Source organism: Triturus cristatus, chromosome 10 (genome assembly GCF_964204655.1).
Source record: "Triturus cristatus chromosome 10, aTriCri1.1, whole genome shotgun sequence".
Taxonomy (NCBI): domain Eukaryota; kingdom Metazoa; phylum Chordata; class Amphibia; order Caudata; family Salamandridae; genus Triturus; species Triturus cristatus.
Window position 1 is genome coordinate 134159499 of NC_140593.1, and position 16172 is coordinate 134175670.

The window sequence follows — 16172 nt, forward strand, 5'->3', positions numbered from 1 at the left end:
CCTCAAGGCACACAGTTTACGATGTGGGCGATAAAACGGGTAGGCTGCTGGCGTGGCTTGACAGACGCGACAGTGGTGCCAGGTGAATTGCGCAACTTGGCACTGACGAGGGGTTGAAGACGACCGACCTGCGAGTAATAGTGCACACCCTAGCAGAGCATTTTCAAGGGGTCTACTCCTCCGCTTCCTCCATGACGGTGGAGATGGCACTGACGTACATCCGAGACCTGCAGATGCCCAAGCTTTCCCCTGAGGCTCGGGAGACCCTTGAGGCCGGTGGAGGAGCTCCAGGCGGCTATCGGCGCGTTACAGCCCGGTAAAGCTCTGGGACCAAACGGCATCCCGATTGAGCTCTATCAGAGGCTATCCAAGACGCTTACTAAATATGTTTACGCATAGCCTGCAGACGGGAGAGCTCCCCGTGGATCAACGAACGGCCACCATCGTGGTAATTCCGAAGCGGGTAAACCGGCAGATCAATGTACCTCTTACCGTCCCGTCTCGCTGATCAATGCGGAGGCCAAGATCCTCGCAAAATTGTTGGCCATCAGGCTAACGCCGCATTTATCTGACATTGTGCACCCGGATCAGTCGGGCTTTATGCCCGGCAGAGGTACTTCTCACAACTTGAGGCGACTGCATGGTGTGCTGGCCCGGGTGGAACGTTTGCAGGAACTGGCAGTGCTTCTTTCCCTTGACGCACGAATGGTGTTCGACATGGTAGAATGGCCCTTTCTCTTTGCGGTATTGTTGCATCTGGGGTTCGGGCCCAAATTCTGTGCTTGGGTCCGACTCCTATACACTAAACCACTGGCCCATGTCGCGGCCAACGGGCATATGTCGAAGGACTTCCCCCTGGCGCATGGCACGCGTCAGGGCTGTCCTTTGTCGCCGCTGCTCTTCGCCCTAGTGCTCGAGCCGCTCGCGGCTTGGATACGATGGCCCATGATGCGGGGCCTTCGGTGGTCTGCCGACTGGGAGGACCGCGTCTCCCTATACGCGGATGACGTGCTGCTGTATTTGTCCTCCCCTAGGCGTTCCATATTGACGCTACTTAACATCTGCGAGATCTTTGGCAGAGCGTCTGGCTATACGATTAATTGGTCGAAGTCGGTCCTCCTCGTACTGCGGGGCCCCCCTCCGCGGCTGCCGGTGGGATATCCGCTTCATGTGGCGGAAGGGTCGTTCAAGTATCTAGGGGTGCACATTACGATGGATCAGATGGAGTTTTTCAGGCGCAATCTATGCCCTCAAGTGGACCGCCTCAAGCGTGACGTGCAGCACTGGGGAGCGCTGCCTCTGACCCTGGTGGGGAGAGCGGCGCTGGTGATGGACGGAGCATCAGAACCAATCAAACAATCACACCCAGTCAACAGATCTGGGTTTGATCCATCACCGTTCTTTAGCCCACTCTGCCACCCCAGTTCAGACATGGCCATATGCAAATCAGTCTGACCCCGTGCCTCATGGGAACAGTCCAGCCCAAACTGCCAAGCCATGCCTTCCCTGGACCGGAAAGATCTGTTGACTGGGTGTGAGTGTTTGATTGGTTCTGATGCTCCGTCCATCACCACCCCCTTTTGTACCGCTTTGTTCGCCATAAGTTGGCAGGGTATGCTCAGACGTGAGTCCCTTGCTCACTTTGTCACTGGATTCAAGCAATCCTGGCTGAAGACGGCTGAAATGCCAGAAACCGGTCCTAGGAAGCTTGTTTCCAGTCCGGAGAAGGCATGGCTTGGCAGTTCGGGCTGGACTGTTCCCATGAGGCACAGGGTCAGACTGATTTGCATATGGCCATGTCTGAACTGGGGTGGCAGAGTGGGCTAAAGAACGGTGATGGATCAAACCCAGATCTGTTGACTGGGTGTGAGTGTTTGATTGGTTCTGATGCTCTGTCCATCACCACCCCCTTTTGTACTGCTTTGTTCGCCATAAGTTGGCAGGGTATGCTCAGAAGTGAGTCCCTTGCTCACGTTGTCACTGGATTCAAGCAAGCCTGGCTGAAGACGGCTGAAATGCCAGAAACCGGTCCTAGGAAGCTTGTTTCCGGTCCAGGGAAGGCATGGCTTGGCAGTTCGGGCTGGACTGTTCCCATGAGGCACAGGGTCAGACTGATTTGCATATGGCCATGTCTGAACTGGGGTGGCAGAGTGGGCTAAAGAACGGTGATGGATCAAACCCAGATCTGTTGACTGGGTGTGAGTGTTTGATTGGTTCTGATGCTCCGTCCATCACCACCCCCTTTTGTACTGCTTTGTTCGCCATAAGTTGGCAGGGTATGCTCAGACGTGAGTCCCTTGTTCACTTTGTCACTGGATTCAAGCAAGCCTGGCTGAAGACGGCTGAAATGCCAGAAACCGGTCCTAGGAAGCTTGTTTCCGGTCCAGGGAAGGCATGGCTTGGCAGTTCGGGCTGGACTGTTCCCATGAGGCACAGGGTCAGACTGATTTGCATATGGCCATGTCTGAACTGGGGTGGCAGAGTGGGCTAAAGAACGGTGATGGATCAAACCCAGATCTGTTGACTGGGTGTGAGTGTTTGATTGGTTCTGATGCTCCATCCATCAGCACCCCCTTTTGTACTGCTTTGTTCGCCATAAGTTGGCAGGGTATGCTCAGACGTGAGCCCCTTGCTCACTTTGTCACTGGATTCAAGCAAGCCTGGCTGAAGACGGCTGAAATGCCAGAAACCGGTCCTAGGAAGCTTGTTTCCGGTCCAGGGAAGGCATGGCTTGGCAGTTCGGGCTGGACTGTTCCCATGAGGCACAGGGTCAGACTGATTTGCATATGGCCATGTCTGAACTGGGGTGGCAGAGTGGGCTAAAGAACGGTGATGGATCAAACCCAGATCTGTTGACTGGGTGTGAGTGTTTGATTGGTTCTGATGCTCCGTCCATCACCACCCCCTTTTGTACTGCTTTGTTCGCCATAAGTTGGCAGGGTATGCTCAGACGTGAGTCCCTTGCTCACTTTGTCACTGGATTCAAGCAAGCCTGGATGAAGACGGCTGAAATGCCAGAAACCGGTCCTAGGAAGCTTGTTTCCGGTCCAGGGAAGGCATGGCTTGGCAGTTCGGGCTGGACTGTTCCCATGAGGCACAGGGTCAGACTGATTTGCATATGGCCATGTCTGAACTGGGGTGGCAGAGTGGGCTAAAGAACGGTGATGGATCAAACCCAGATCTGTTGACTGGGTGTGAGTGTTTGATTGGTTCTGATGCTCCGTCCATCAGCACCCCCTTTTGTACTGCTTTGTTCGCCATAAGTTGGCACGGTATGCTCAGACGTGAGTCCCTTGCTCACTTTGTCACTGGATTCAAGCAAGCCTGGCTGAGGACGGCTGAAATGCCAGAAACCGGTCCTAGGAAGCTTGTTTCCGGTCCAGGGAAGGCATGGCTTGGCAGTTCGGGCTGGACTGTTCCCATGAGGCACAGGGTCAGACTGATTTGCATATGGCCATGTCTGAACTGGGGAGGCAGAGTGGGCTAAAGAACGGTGATGGATCAAACCCAGATCTGTTGACTGGGTGTGAGTGTTTGATTGGTTCTGATGCTCCGTCCATCACCACCCCCTTTTGTACTGCTTTGTTTGCCATAAGTTGGCAGGGTATGCTCAGACGTGAGTCCCTTGCTCACTTAGTCACTTGATTCAAGCAAGCCTGGCTGAAGACGGCTGAAATGCCAGAAACCGGTCCTAGGAAGCTTGTTTCCGGTCCAGGGAAGGCATGGCTTGGCAGTTCGGGCTGGACTGTTCCCATGAGGCACAGGGTCAGACTGATTTGCATATGGCCATGTCTGAACTGGGGTGGCAGAGTGGGCTAAAGAACGGTGATGGATCAAACCCAGATCTGTTGACTGGGTGTGAGTGTTTGATTGGTTCTGATGCTCCGTCCATCACCACCCCCTTTTGTACTACTAAACTAAGAGAGCCAAAGAGAACACACACTGTCACGCACATCCCAGGACTGATAGGAATGTTCAGGTGCTGGGCCAGCCACCAAGATGTTGTCTGTCATGGAAGGAATAGGGTGGAGTTCCCACAGATACAATGCCCACAATTTTGAGTCAGGTGTTCAAATACCCAGCAGAACAAGTACCATATGTGTGCTAGGCTGGGATTACACACATGCATTGTGCGGAAAAGGGACAATTTCTCCATGAAGGCATGGCAAAATACTCTATACACAAGTACAGTGAGTACCAAGGATGGCACAGACGATGCAGCCGGAGACATTGCTGAGCAGGCATGGCCAGAGTTAAAGGGATCCATCACCAACAAAGGAAATGTAGACACAGGGCAACACAACAATTGTGCAACTCTCTGCAGGGAAGATGTCAGGTGCCACAGAGGAAGGAACACTCCTTGGGACAATGTCTCCAAACACAAAGAGCATACACGACAAAGAATCTTTGCAGAGACCTTGTGATGGCACACAGATACCAGGTTCCACCCCATGAGCAGCAGACCACAACATTTCCCTGAAACATAACACATGCCCACAACCCCAACTCCTGTAGCATCAGCATCAACATCAATACCTGAAATGCAAGACTTTTCCAACGAAAATAGAAAATGCTTTATTCAGCATGAAAATAATAATGTGTAAACGAGACTATTCACAAAGGCCAATGGCCAGTCCATATCATCAGTCCTTGGGGGGGGACACATGGCCATGCGTCTCCCCTAGCTTGCCTGCACATCAGAAGACTCTGTGTCGTCGACTGGGGGGGGGGGGCATCATGTGGGGCAGGACCAGGCACCGCAGGGACAGGAGGGGAAAGGGTAGGTGTGGTGGGTGCAGGGACAGACGACTCCACCACAGGGGGTGGGGCAGCACCAAAGGTGGAGGTGAGCTCAGCGCTGAACACTTCTGCCAGTTCTTCAAGCGTCTCCCCTGCACCCGGAGAAACAACAGGCCCCGGGGGGGGGGGTCGGAGGGATGGGTTGCAGCGCTACTGGGGGAGGTGGTGGACAGGCTGGGGGACTTAACTCCCCTACCCGTGGAGTGCCTTGACCGTTTACGGCCAGGTGAACTAGTGGGGCTGAGGCCCAGCCCAGCAAAGTAGGCCTCCTTCTCCGAATCTGGGGCAGGGGAGCCAAGGGGAGTGACATCGGAGGGACTGGGGAGTGAGTCATGTGGACGAGGACTGTGGCTGCGTGCCTGCCTGTGTGCCCCAGACCCAGTGGGTGTGCCTGCTTCCCCCTGAGTGTACGTGTCAGGAGGTGTGCGCTTGCCCTTACGTGGTGGTGTGCTGCTTGTGTCTGGTGGGGTGCGTGTGTGTGGATGTCTTGGTGTGCTTGGGACAGGCATGGGTGTGGGACTTGTGGATGGGGCAGGGGTGAGGGGGGAGGCAGCGCTGCAGGTGACTCACTACTGCCGTCAGTGACGAGTCCAGGGACCTCAGCAACATCCGTTGGTCAGACATCGCTGATGACATGCCCTCCATGTACGACACCATCTGGGTCAGCAGTCTGGTGTGGCCATGGAGGACAGTCAGGATCGATGTCTACCCAACTTGCAACTGCCGCTGAATGTCCACAGACTCGGCAGTGAGGGCAGCAGGGGGGACAGGGGCAGGGGGTGCGGTGCCTGGCACGAAGGAGACACGGTGTGGCCTAGCACGGACAGAAGGGACCCGAGCAAGGGGGAGGGCGGTGATGGGAATGGAGGGGGCGGCGAGAGATGTACTGCTGCTTTCAGCTGTGGGAGCAGCCTCCGCCTCCTCTGGGAGCTCAGCCTCGGACCCGTCTGCCTCGTAGTCAGTGTTGGTACTGGGCAGGTCCTCCGCCTCACTCCCCTCCGTGCCACTAGATTCCACCGACTCCTCAGCAGTGGTGGCTCCACTGCTCGATCCCTCCTCCACGTCCGTGCCGGTGTCTCCCTCGGTGTCCTCCGATGATGCTGTGGGCAAGGTGAAGAGACAGGAAAAAATCAGTCACCTGTATACATCTGACACATGAGTCCAAACAAAATAGGCAACAGTGCAAATCAGGAAAGGCATCATGAGTAACATCTAGGATACTCCCCACATATGTAAGCCCTGCACTCCCCAGTTGGTTGACCCACCATGCCACTTGGAAACAATGAAAATTAGGACACACCAGCAAATAACTTGAAATCACAACATCATGAGAAGCTAGTGTCTGGGATCAGTTGAGCACAGCAAGACTATGAAGGCATGCCACCTCTTGTTCACTGTGAACCAAACAGTATTGTCGCACCCAAGGCCAAATACCACATGTTAATGCAGAAGGTGTCCCCACACTCAGAGACCTGTGAGTACTTTTGACACCCCAAAGAAATACATTGTGACTCCTGGAGAATCACAACCCTTTACACAATGGACATGTCTAGCATGTGTGAATGTGGCACTCTGTGAACACAACACACATGTGTCTGTATAGCAGAAGTCACACAAGGAGGTGCACACCAAACTACATGTACACAGTCATTGTCTGAGCTGCCAGACTCATTCAAATCAGCCACTGTTAGGCAGAAATGGCGTATCAGTAAGTACATATACATGGCACCACGGTGGTCTGGATGACTTGACACTCGTAAGTTGGTATCAGCAACAACCAAGGACTAACCCAAATGCTACCACACTGTGGGAACATGTATATGTATGAACTCCAAACAAGTTTTGTTCAAACTGTGCCTTACTTTAAAATGTGCCAGCGTGTCCCTGGAAAGTGTAAAGGTGGTGTCTTGTGCACTTCCTTGGGAGACATCTGTCATGCAGGCACATCATTGTCCTTCACAACAAAACAACAAGGTCAAGCATATGAAACATTGAGATATGTTGACAGGTGTAGTGAGTGCCAATGGACATTTTCTCTGAGTAACAACTTGAATGATGTCATTTGTCACATGGCTATCCGTCACCTGATCACACAGTTGGCTACACATATGACCTACTGACTGTCATCTGGAGTGGCACACATGTCCACACCCAGGACAATGCATAAGCTAATGGGCCTGCAATTGTTTAGCAAAAAAGCCTAGCTGTCTTGTGGGTTCCCCCTCATGGCAAGCCAGAATGTACCCACAGATGTCAGCACACAAAGTCACAACCGTGTAGCATCTGAACCACACACAGGTGCCAAAAATGTACAAGCAGGATACATGATTGTCAAAAACTGACACAGGCTATGAAGCACGAACATTAAGCACTGGCCAACATCACGGGGGCACTGCACGATGACTTTCTGTACTGCGAATCATCACACACAAGTCAGAACTGGCAATGAAACATCAGGGTTGAACATGTACGCCCCTCCCGCACACACCCACCCATACCTGAGTCAATGTGACTGATACCGATCAAGAAGTGACACCTCTTATTCAGGGTTACAATAACTGTGCTTGAAAACTAGCTTCATTAACACAACATCACCTTGTAGGGCTGCCAAAACATATTGGTCACAAACAAACATCAACAGATTGTTGTGAATAGCCACACAGGCACTGCCCAGTGTGAGTATGCACAAGCAAACTGGTGTATCCCTGTCCAGTGGACAAATGTATCACACATGTGAAAAATACTACCTAGGCCAGGGAACAATGCCACAGAGGCAGAGCCATGCTGAACCCACAGTGAATGTGCACAGTGTTGGATGACACACATGAGTAGGAGGGCAGGCTGTGTCAGGGGACTGTAGTGGGCACACTGCTCCATGGTCCTGGAATGAGCTGACTGTTAAAGGAGCAACCGTCCCGGCACTATGCATATATCCCACTCATGCACATCATGTCTGAGGCCACAACATTGGTAATGCATGCTGCAAGTCTGTTAATTTGAAACCTCACACTCCTATGTTGAGACTCAGCATCAGTGCCAACAATTATGCACCCCCAAATGACTGAACAGGACAGGGCACAGGCAGACCACCCCCACACATGATGCTGAAAGCAGTGTGCACTTTGATAAACTGGCAGCCTAGATGACCATGTGCAATAGTGATAACACACAGACCAGGTATCACATGTCAAGGAGGGGAAGGGAGGAAGAACAGCACAGGTTGACTTGGGGGAACAGGATATGCACTGCACATATATAGCCTGGCAGTGTATACAGGCGACTGAGCAGCTACAAAAGCTGGAGACACACAACAAACACACATGTACCTACCCACTTCCTGCTGCTGTAACTCCTGTATCCGCCTATCCAGGTCAGGGAAGACCACCGCCAGGACCTGCTTCGTCTGGTGGGTCAGGTGCCGGCGCCCGCCATGCTTGCGAGGAGCCTCCTCCTTCAGCATGACCCGGGCGATCCTCCGGGTCCAGCACTGGATGTCCTGCCATCTCTTCCTCACTTGTGGCAGGCGCCGACTGCGACCCTCCACCGATTGCACGGCCTTGACGGCATCCTTCCAGATCTTCCCCTTGTGGTAGGCGGTTACCTGTGTGGATGACAAAGTGGGACAACATCACTACACCTGCACCATGTCACAGAGACACACATTTGAACATCTTTGATTTGTTGAACAGGGCATAGTATGCTGGCAAGTAATAGCACCTTAGTCATAGGGACTTTTTCCACTGGGGACGCACCAATGCACTGCATGGCATAGTAAGTACACAGGTGGCATGAGGGGTGCGAAACAATCCCTGATCATGGCACACACTGTGCATCCCAAGCAACACAAGGCTGATGGACAGCACCGCAAAGCAGTCACATGTCCCAGGCCACTGACGAAACCTCAGCAGAGTACGCAGACACACATAGGCACACATCAATCACCTGCCATTGGCAACAGCGGATGCAAACCTCACTCTGCACATGTGCCACTTGCCAGGGGGGGGGGTCACAGGTGTGGGGCTAGCTCAGCAAGTCAGACACACAGCATGGCTTACTTCACACATCAGATGGATTGAGCAGTTGCCTCCTCCATGCAGCTGTGGTGCAACACTCCACATAGACACTCACCCACATGACAAGAAACATTCACACACATCAATGTCCAGGTGGCGTAGTCATCATTTGGACACTCTCACCACTCTCACCACAGCTCCACTCAACTCTCACACACATCTGTGGGTGCAGGCACCTGTCACACCGGGGTGACCACTGAATCACCGCAGGACAATAGAACAGAATGCCCAAGAGGATTAGGCTGGCGGAATGTGCCATGCACTATGCAGTGAATGTCACAGTAAGCACAATGCAAGTGAGGAGTGCACACATGAACTACATCAAGCCCTGCATGAGAGACATAAGTCATCCACCCCCCCCCCTGGAACCCACTCCAACCAACATTGCATGTCTGTCACACCTGGACACAATGCCAGAAGTGACAGACACAATAAAGGTGCACAGGCAAAGGTAGTGGAGTCAGCACTCACCTGCTCCCCTGGTCGACCATACAGCATGGGGTACCGTGGGAGGATCACATCCAGCAGGGCCTCGTTCTCCTACTGGGTGAAAGGCTGGGCCCTCTCCACAGTCCTTGACATGGTGCCAGAGGGAGACAATACAGCAGCAGTGGTATCGACTGACATGTTGTGCAGGCAAGTGCCCTCTCATGGGTTCTGTCTGCCTTATATCTGCCTTGCTGGCCTATTTCATTTACAGGAGTACAGAGTGATTGGTCAGACTCATTTGCATCCTACGTTTCCTCCAATCCCTTTAAACATACACCAGTGACAGCCTTTGCATCTTTCGATTTTGCAGCATCATGTCAAGTCAACAACCACTTTGCAACAATGTATAATGTGGCCAACTGCTTTTTCCGGACCACATGATGTTAAATTTTGAACTTGAAACTCGGTATCCATGACAACCAGCATGCATTTAGGCCCTAATACTTGTCCCTCATGTGTCCCCATTGTAATTCTTAAATCCCCACACAGGTACGGCGTGTTTCACACGTACCCCTAGGGCACCATCACTACAGTGATACGGGTACACGCGTGAATACGTGCCTATCACTATAGTTGGGGGCACCGTAGGCCCTAGTGATACGGCACGTACTCACGCGTGTACGGCCCGTACACGCGTGAGTACGTGCCTATCACTATAGTTGGGGGTACCGTAGGCCCTAGTGATACGGCACGTACTCACGCGTGTACGGCCCATACACACGTGAGTACGTGCCGTACACGCGTGAGTACGTGCCGTATCACTCGGACCTACAGTAACACAACTATAGTGATAGACACGTACTCACGCGTGTACGGCACGTACTCACGTGTGTATGGGCCGTACACGCGTGAGTACGTGCCGTATCACTAGGGCCTACGGTACACTGGTGATAGGAGGCGCACACGAAAGGAATGGAGGTGTCAGACTCGCACAAGGCTGGACATCAAGTCATTGTCAGTGCAGTCCTTCATGTGCAGGGCCTAGGTGTGTCAGGCAGTGATGTGGCACATGTCTCCTCATGTTGTGGCACAATAGATGTGCGATGAGCTGTTTACACATGTCATGTGTGATGGTGCACTACGTGGCACACTTCCCCTTCACACTTTGTACATGTATGCATGTAGGACACACGTGTCAAGCACTGCATCACTGGTATGGCACAGTCAGCAAAACCCGCAACTGTCCCCTGATGCCAGGTACACGGATAATTACACCTGACATGTGACTACCAGCATGCCACGATGTGACTATGTCATGTGTGTGTCATGTGTTCCCATGAGCTTTCCGTTGGTGTTCCGTCAACTCCATCTGCTGTTGCAGCATCCAACATGTGTCTGTGTGCATATGTGCATGACACACATATATGCACACCATGCCACATGTGGACTCACACGTTATATGTGTCATGATGGTTCGAAGAAGACTTCCTGACATGAGGCAATATCTGCGTTCTCTCAATGTCTGTGTCATCAGTTAATGACATGTACCCCTTCATGGAAATGTGTGTTATCTGTCCTTTTTCAGATGACATGTGACCTGTGCGTCTAGACTCCCGCCAGCTGTCTGTATGAGATGACATCCTTCAAATGCTGATATGTGGATGTCTGTCACTCATGTAATGTGTCTGGCTTGTCACTTACACTGGCCCACAGCTATTTTAATGGCATGTCACGTCAACATTGCCATGCAACTATTGTGGCTGGCTCTTTGTAGGAGTATCACCTGGCTGGCCTACGTGTCCTGGATGTATTGCACAGCCCAGACTCTGTATTAAGCAGATGTGTATTAGCTGTTGAACATGTGCTCACCTCAGTGATATTGTTGTGGTAATGTACTCACTCTTCGTTATTCCTTCCAAATCTCTGCAGGGCACCGCCTCTCCCCAGACGAATGCCAGACCTGGATGCCATGCGTGAACATGACTGCATACGCAGATACCGCTTCTCGCAAGAGTTGATAGAGGACTTGACCCGCCGGCTTGCACCACACCTCCAACCACAACACAGGTATCCTACAGCTCTGACCCCCAAGATGAAGGTGATGGCAGCCCTACATTTTTTTGCCACCGGCACGTTTCAATTGACCATAGCTGATGTTGGTGGCATGTCCCAGACAATGTTCAGCCGTGTCCTGCATGATGTTTTAGAAGCCATGTTGGTGCACCTGGATGAATTCATCAATTTTCCCACTCGTGAGCAGTTGACAGGTGTCAAGGGTGAGTTCTATGCCCTGGGAGAGATGCCTCATGTAATTGGGGCCATTGATGGGACACATGTGGCTTTGGTACCACCACAGGCACAGGAGGTAGCCTATAGAAACAGAAAACATTACCACTCCATTAATGCCCTTGTGGTGTGTCTTGCTAACATGTTGATTTCCCATATCTGTTCCCGTTTTCTAGGGTCCGCACACGATGCATACATCATGAGGCGTAGCAGGGTGCCAGAAATGATGCTGCAGCTGCACGCGGAACGAGCATGTCTTGTTGGTGGGTATACTCTGTTAGTCCTGTGTTTAGCGCTATCTTTGTATCTTACGGCATCTCCTGACCCACTTCTTCACATGATGTTTCCATGTAGGGGACTCTGGCTATCCCAACATGCCATGGCTGATGACGCCTCTCCGCAACCCCAGAACAGCCGCAGAACACCGGTACAACGACACCCATGGGCAGACGAGGCGCGTGATTGAGAGGATGTTTGGACTTCTGAAGAGCAGATTCCAGTGCCTCCACAAGACCGGCGGCGCCCTCCCATATGCTCCGGTGAAGGTCTACAAAATCTTCATTGTGTGCTGCATGCTGCGCAACATGGCAGTGGAGAAGGCCGTGATACTCATCCTTGATCCGGATGAGCAGGATCATCCACCCGTGGAGGATGAAGGGCTCGGGCACGGGGCAAGTGAGGATGAGGATGAGGACATCCGGAGTCAGTTTATCCGCAACTTCTTCTCATGATGGTGAGTCCCTGTGTCTGAGTGTGCACGCTTTGAGCCTTGTGTGGCATGTGTTGCAATGTGTGTGTCCAGCTGACTGTGTGCTAAGTGACTTGGAGGTGTGTTCTGATGTGTCATTCAAGTGATTATGTCATTCCACACATTTTAGCTGGGACACTAAATTTATTAAGAGCATGGTGACAACATCATTCCTGTAGAGTACATGTACATGTCTGCGGCTTACTAGCTCTTCGCTGACTTGTTGTGTGTCTGTCCTCCCCAGGTTCTTGCGGCTGTCGTCTGCTCATGTCATCATTGCCCTCCTGCTATTCCTCATGAGTATTGCAACGTGTGCTGGATCAGAGTTACATGCACAGACATGGTGAAAAGTCATTTGGGGTAAGGAGTGCAGCAAGGCATTTTGTGGGTGGTACGTGTTTGTGATATGTGGGGACTGCTCCTGTGCATGTTGTGTTACCATGCATACATGTCGACTCACCATGGGCCACATGACTTGTTGCATGGCTCCCATTAATTGATAGTCACCCTTCCTGACAGTCATCTGTAATGGTTTGTGGATTCTGATGAAGGCATCAATGTGTGTATAACGTCCCTCAGGAACATACGGGATGCTAATGGTGGACATAGTGTGGGACACCCCCATATGAGGCTCAATGGGGAATTGCAGACTCTCCGTGTGCAGCAATGGGTGTTAGGCTCAACCACTTCACTTGTGTGCCAGCTCAGTAGGATTTACCACATCTGTGTGTTGAAGGGGGTGTCCAGTGTAGGTCACACATGGTCAGCCAAATGACCTGTGAGTCTGTTCCAATTGATGCATTTCCCTTAGTGTGAGGCTGAGTAATAAAGGTGTTCGTCACACTCCAAGGTGCCTCATCTCTGTCAATGCTGGTCTCTTGCCACTTTGCATGCGGCATATCTGGCATAGTTGTGGAAGATTATGCATAGGAGTCCATGTGTAGTTTAGCAACATGCATGCAGTTGCTCATGGATTAGGCTCCCTATTGGGCATTAAGTACATGGTCGTGTATGTTTTTGGGCATGTTGGTCCACACAATGGGCCATCAACAGCTGCTGAGGGTGTGTCTCCTGTGCGCAGGTAGGCCTTCAGTTTCCTGATCCGGTGTCATGCTTCTTTGGTGATTGTGCATACATTGTCTCTGGGTCTGCCATGTGACACTGGACACTCCTTACTTTACACACGTGCCTGTTGCAGTTGTCCTTCTGACATCCTAGTCTTTGTGTGCCAATTCTGGCATTTGGCAAGGAGATGCCGCCTGCTGCTGCGGCCCCTGCAGCAAGGGCCCACAGAGTATCCAGATTTGGCAACACACACGCCTCCAAGATGCTCCTCACTTCCTCCCTCCACCCATTCATTTGGCTGTCCTCAGCTTGTCTATGCCAGTGTTTTTCAACCTTTTTCAACCAAGGCACACTTGTTTCATGAAAAAAATCACGAGGCACACCACCATAAGAAAATGTTAGAAAATGTTAGAAAATTTAACTCTGTGCCTCTATATTGACTATATATAAAGTAATTCTCTTGAATAGGAATCAAATAAACACAAAGAAAGTATTTTATAATTACTTTATTATGAAATAGTTAGTAAGTAAACAGAAATATGAAAAATTATAAAATACTTATTTGATCAGTGCGCAACCTGGGCCTGTTTGGCTGAACACAAAGTTGATATTCTGGCTGGAATTGAAGAAAGACACACACGTAGCTCTTCGTCAACAGCTCTCAGTCTCTCTCTGTATTTAGTTTTTATAGCAATCATGCTTGAAAAGCTCATCTCACACAGATATGTAGTGGAAAATGGGAGCAATGTCAAAATAGCTTTGTTTGCCAGAAGGGGGAACTCCTTGGCAGTATCCAACCAAAAACTATCCAAAGGTAGATCAGCAAATCTTAGCTTGAAACCACGATTTTGCCTCAGTTCAGTTAGTTCCTCCTGCTCCTGTAAAGTCATGTCCTTTCCACCAACTGATGCTGAGCTATAAGGGTCCCTAACCCAGTCAAGGCATTCAGTGGAGACTGAAGAGAAATAAAATGACAACCTCTCCTTGAGAGTTTTTAAATGTTTAACTATTATCTCACACAGTGCAGCAGTGTGAACACCTTGCCATTGCTTGGTGAGTGTGAACATTTCAAGATTGCCACTTTCCACGTGTTGATGCCAGAGTTGCACCTTTGAACGGAATCCATTTATTTTATCTGTACTTGTAAGCAGGTTTTCATTTCGGCCTTGCATTCGTGTGTTCAGTTCATTCAGATGATGAAATATATCTGCCAGGTATGCCAGCCTTGCACACCACTCATCACTTGCAAGCAGCTTTGCGTAATCTGCCCTCTCATTTGTCAGAAACACTTTAAGTTCCTCCCGCAGCTCCCATCTCCTCACACAAAGCTGCAAATATGCGACTTTTCAGGGGTCGTGACTTTACAAAGTTTACCATGCGCACAACATCATCCAACACATGAACTAGGTCTGCTGGTAAAGTCTTGGCTACGAGGGCCTCACGGTGTAAAAAACAATGCGTAACAATCACATCTGGATTTCTTTCCTTCACTCTGCTTACAAAGCCTTTGGTGCGCCCGACCATGGCTGCAGCTCCATCGGTGCAGACACTTGTGCAGTTTTCCCACTTAAGTCCTCCTTGTTCAAGGTATTCTGATGTGACCCGAAAAATTTCTTCTCCTGTTGTTTTTTCTGGCAATGCCTTGCAAAAAAAGAAGTTTTCTCTAATTGCATCACCATCAACAAAACGCACATTGGCCAAGAGTTGAGCATGTCCACTGATATCAGTAGACTCGTCAAGTTGCAATGCACATTTCTCACTGATACGGATCTTTTCCAAAACCACACTTTCGATGTCTGCAGACATGTCATTAATACGTCTGGAAATTGTGTTGTCTGAGAGAGGGAGTTTGGCTATTTCCTTAGCTGCTTCAGGTCCGAGCATCTCCTCTACAATAGCTTTGCAGGCGGGAAGTATTAATGTCTCTGCCACAGTGTGCGACTTTTTTGACTTGGCTATAAGTTCAGCAACTTGATAGCTAGCTTTAAGAGCTCTTTCATTTACCTTTGTGGTTTTTCTCATGAAAGTTGCCTGTTTCTCAGTGTTTTCACGCAGGCGAACAAAATAGTCCGCATTCTTGTTTTGAAGCGAAGGGTGTTTCGTTTGGAGATGGCGTTTAAGTTTGCTTGGGACCATAGCACTGTTAGCTAGCTTTTCACCACACACCACGCACAGTGGAGTTGGTTTGTTTGCATCTCCGGTGACAGTAAATCCAAATGAAATATAGCTTTCGCTATATTGCCTTGTGCCAGAGAATTTGCTTGAGCTAACCATCTTTGCTTTCTTTTGATCCCCACTCATACTTGGGCTCTCATCTGGCTCCAAATTTTGTTCAGAGTCCAGTTCTTTCCTTTTCAAAAACTTGTCCATCACTGCAGTATCTCACTGTCACTCAGTACTAGGCATACACAAGGACGCTGCACCTGCAAGTTACCTATAAAAGAAATTTAAGATTTGTATCTATAAGGAGCAAATTGTGACTGGATGGTTTCTCAGAGAGAGCCCTTGATGCCAAGTACAAAGCTAACCCAGAGAGTAAACAAGTATTCATAAAAGCTGTAATAAGGTGTTATCACTTAAAATAAAGCAAAAAAGGAGCTAGGATAATCTCTAGGCTTAAGCACAGCTAAAAGGGACAAAAGAACATGAAAGTGAACGAAAGTACAAGCCATGGGACCTTTCTCAGTACTTTTATTTCCCCCTCGTTGGAAGGCAACATTTCCAAATCATGTGAATGTGAACAAATGAAGGAGCAGCTGTAGAGTCGAGCC

General features: G+C 50.4%; 1 protein-coding gene across 1 annotated transcript; it reads right to left on the reverse strand.

Moving 5' to 3' along the window:
• Window positions 1–1050: 1050 nt before the first annotated feature.
• LOC146789033 (zinc finger BED domain-containing protein 5-like) lies at window positions 1051–15771 on the reverse strand. Its single transcript, XM_085631018.1, has 2 exons — window positions 14902–15771; window positions 1051–1194 (listed from the first exon to the last, which is right to left on the reverse strand). Exons 1-2 carry the CDS (start codon window positions 15769–15771, stop codon window positions 1051–1053), a joined length of 1014 nt encoding a protein of 337 aa, XP_085487144.1.
• Window positions 15772–16172: the final 401 nt, after the last annotated feature.

What these genes read in the sequence shown, in the direction of transcription:
- LOC146789033 (XM_085631018.1), bottom strand. Translation starts at nt 15,771, where the DNA reads ATGGACAAGTTTTTGAAAAGGAAAGAACTGGACTCTGAACAAAATTTG. An exon ending in TCGGGCGCACCAAAGGCTTT is followed by an intron (nt 1,195 to 14,901) that starts GTAAGCAGAGTG and finishes GTGCACCCCTAG; the next exon opens with ATACTTGAACGACCCTTCCG.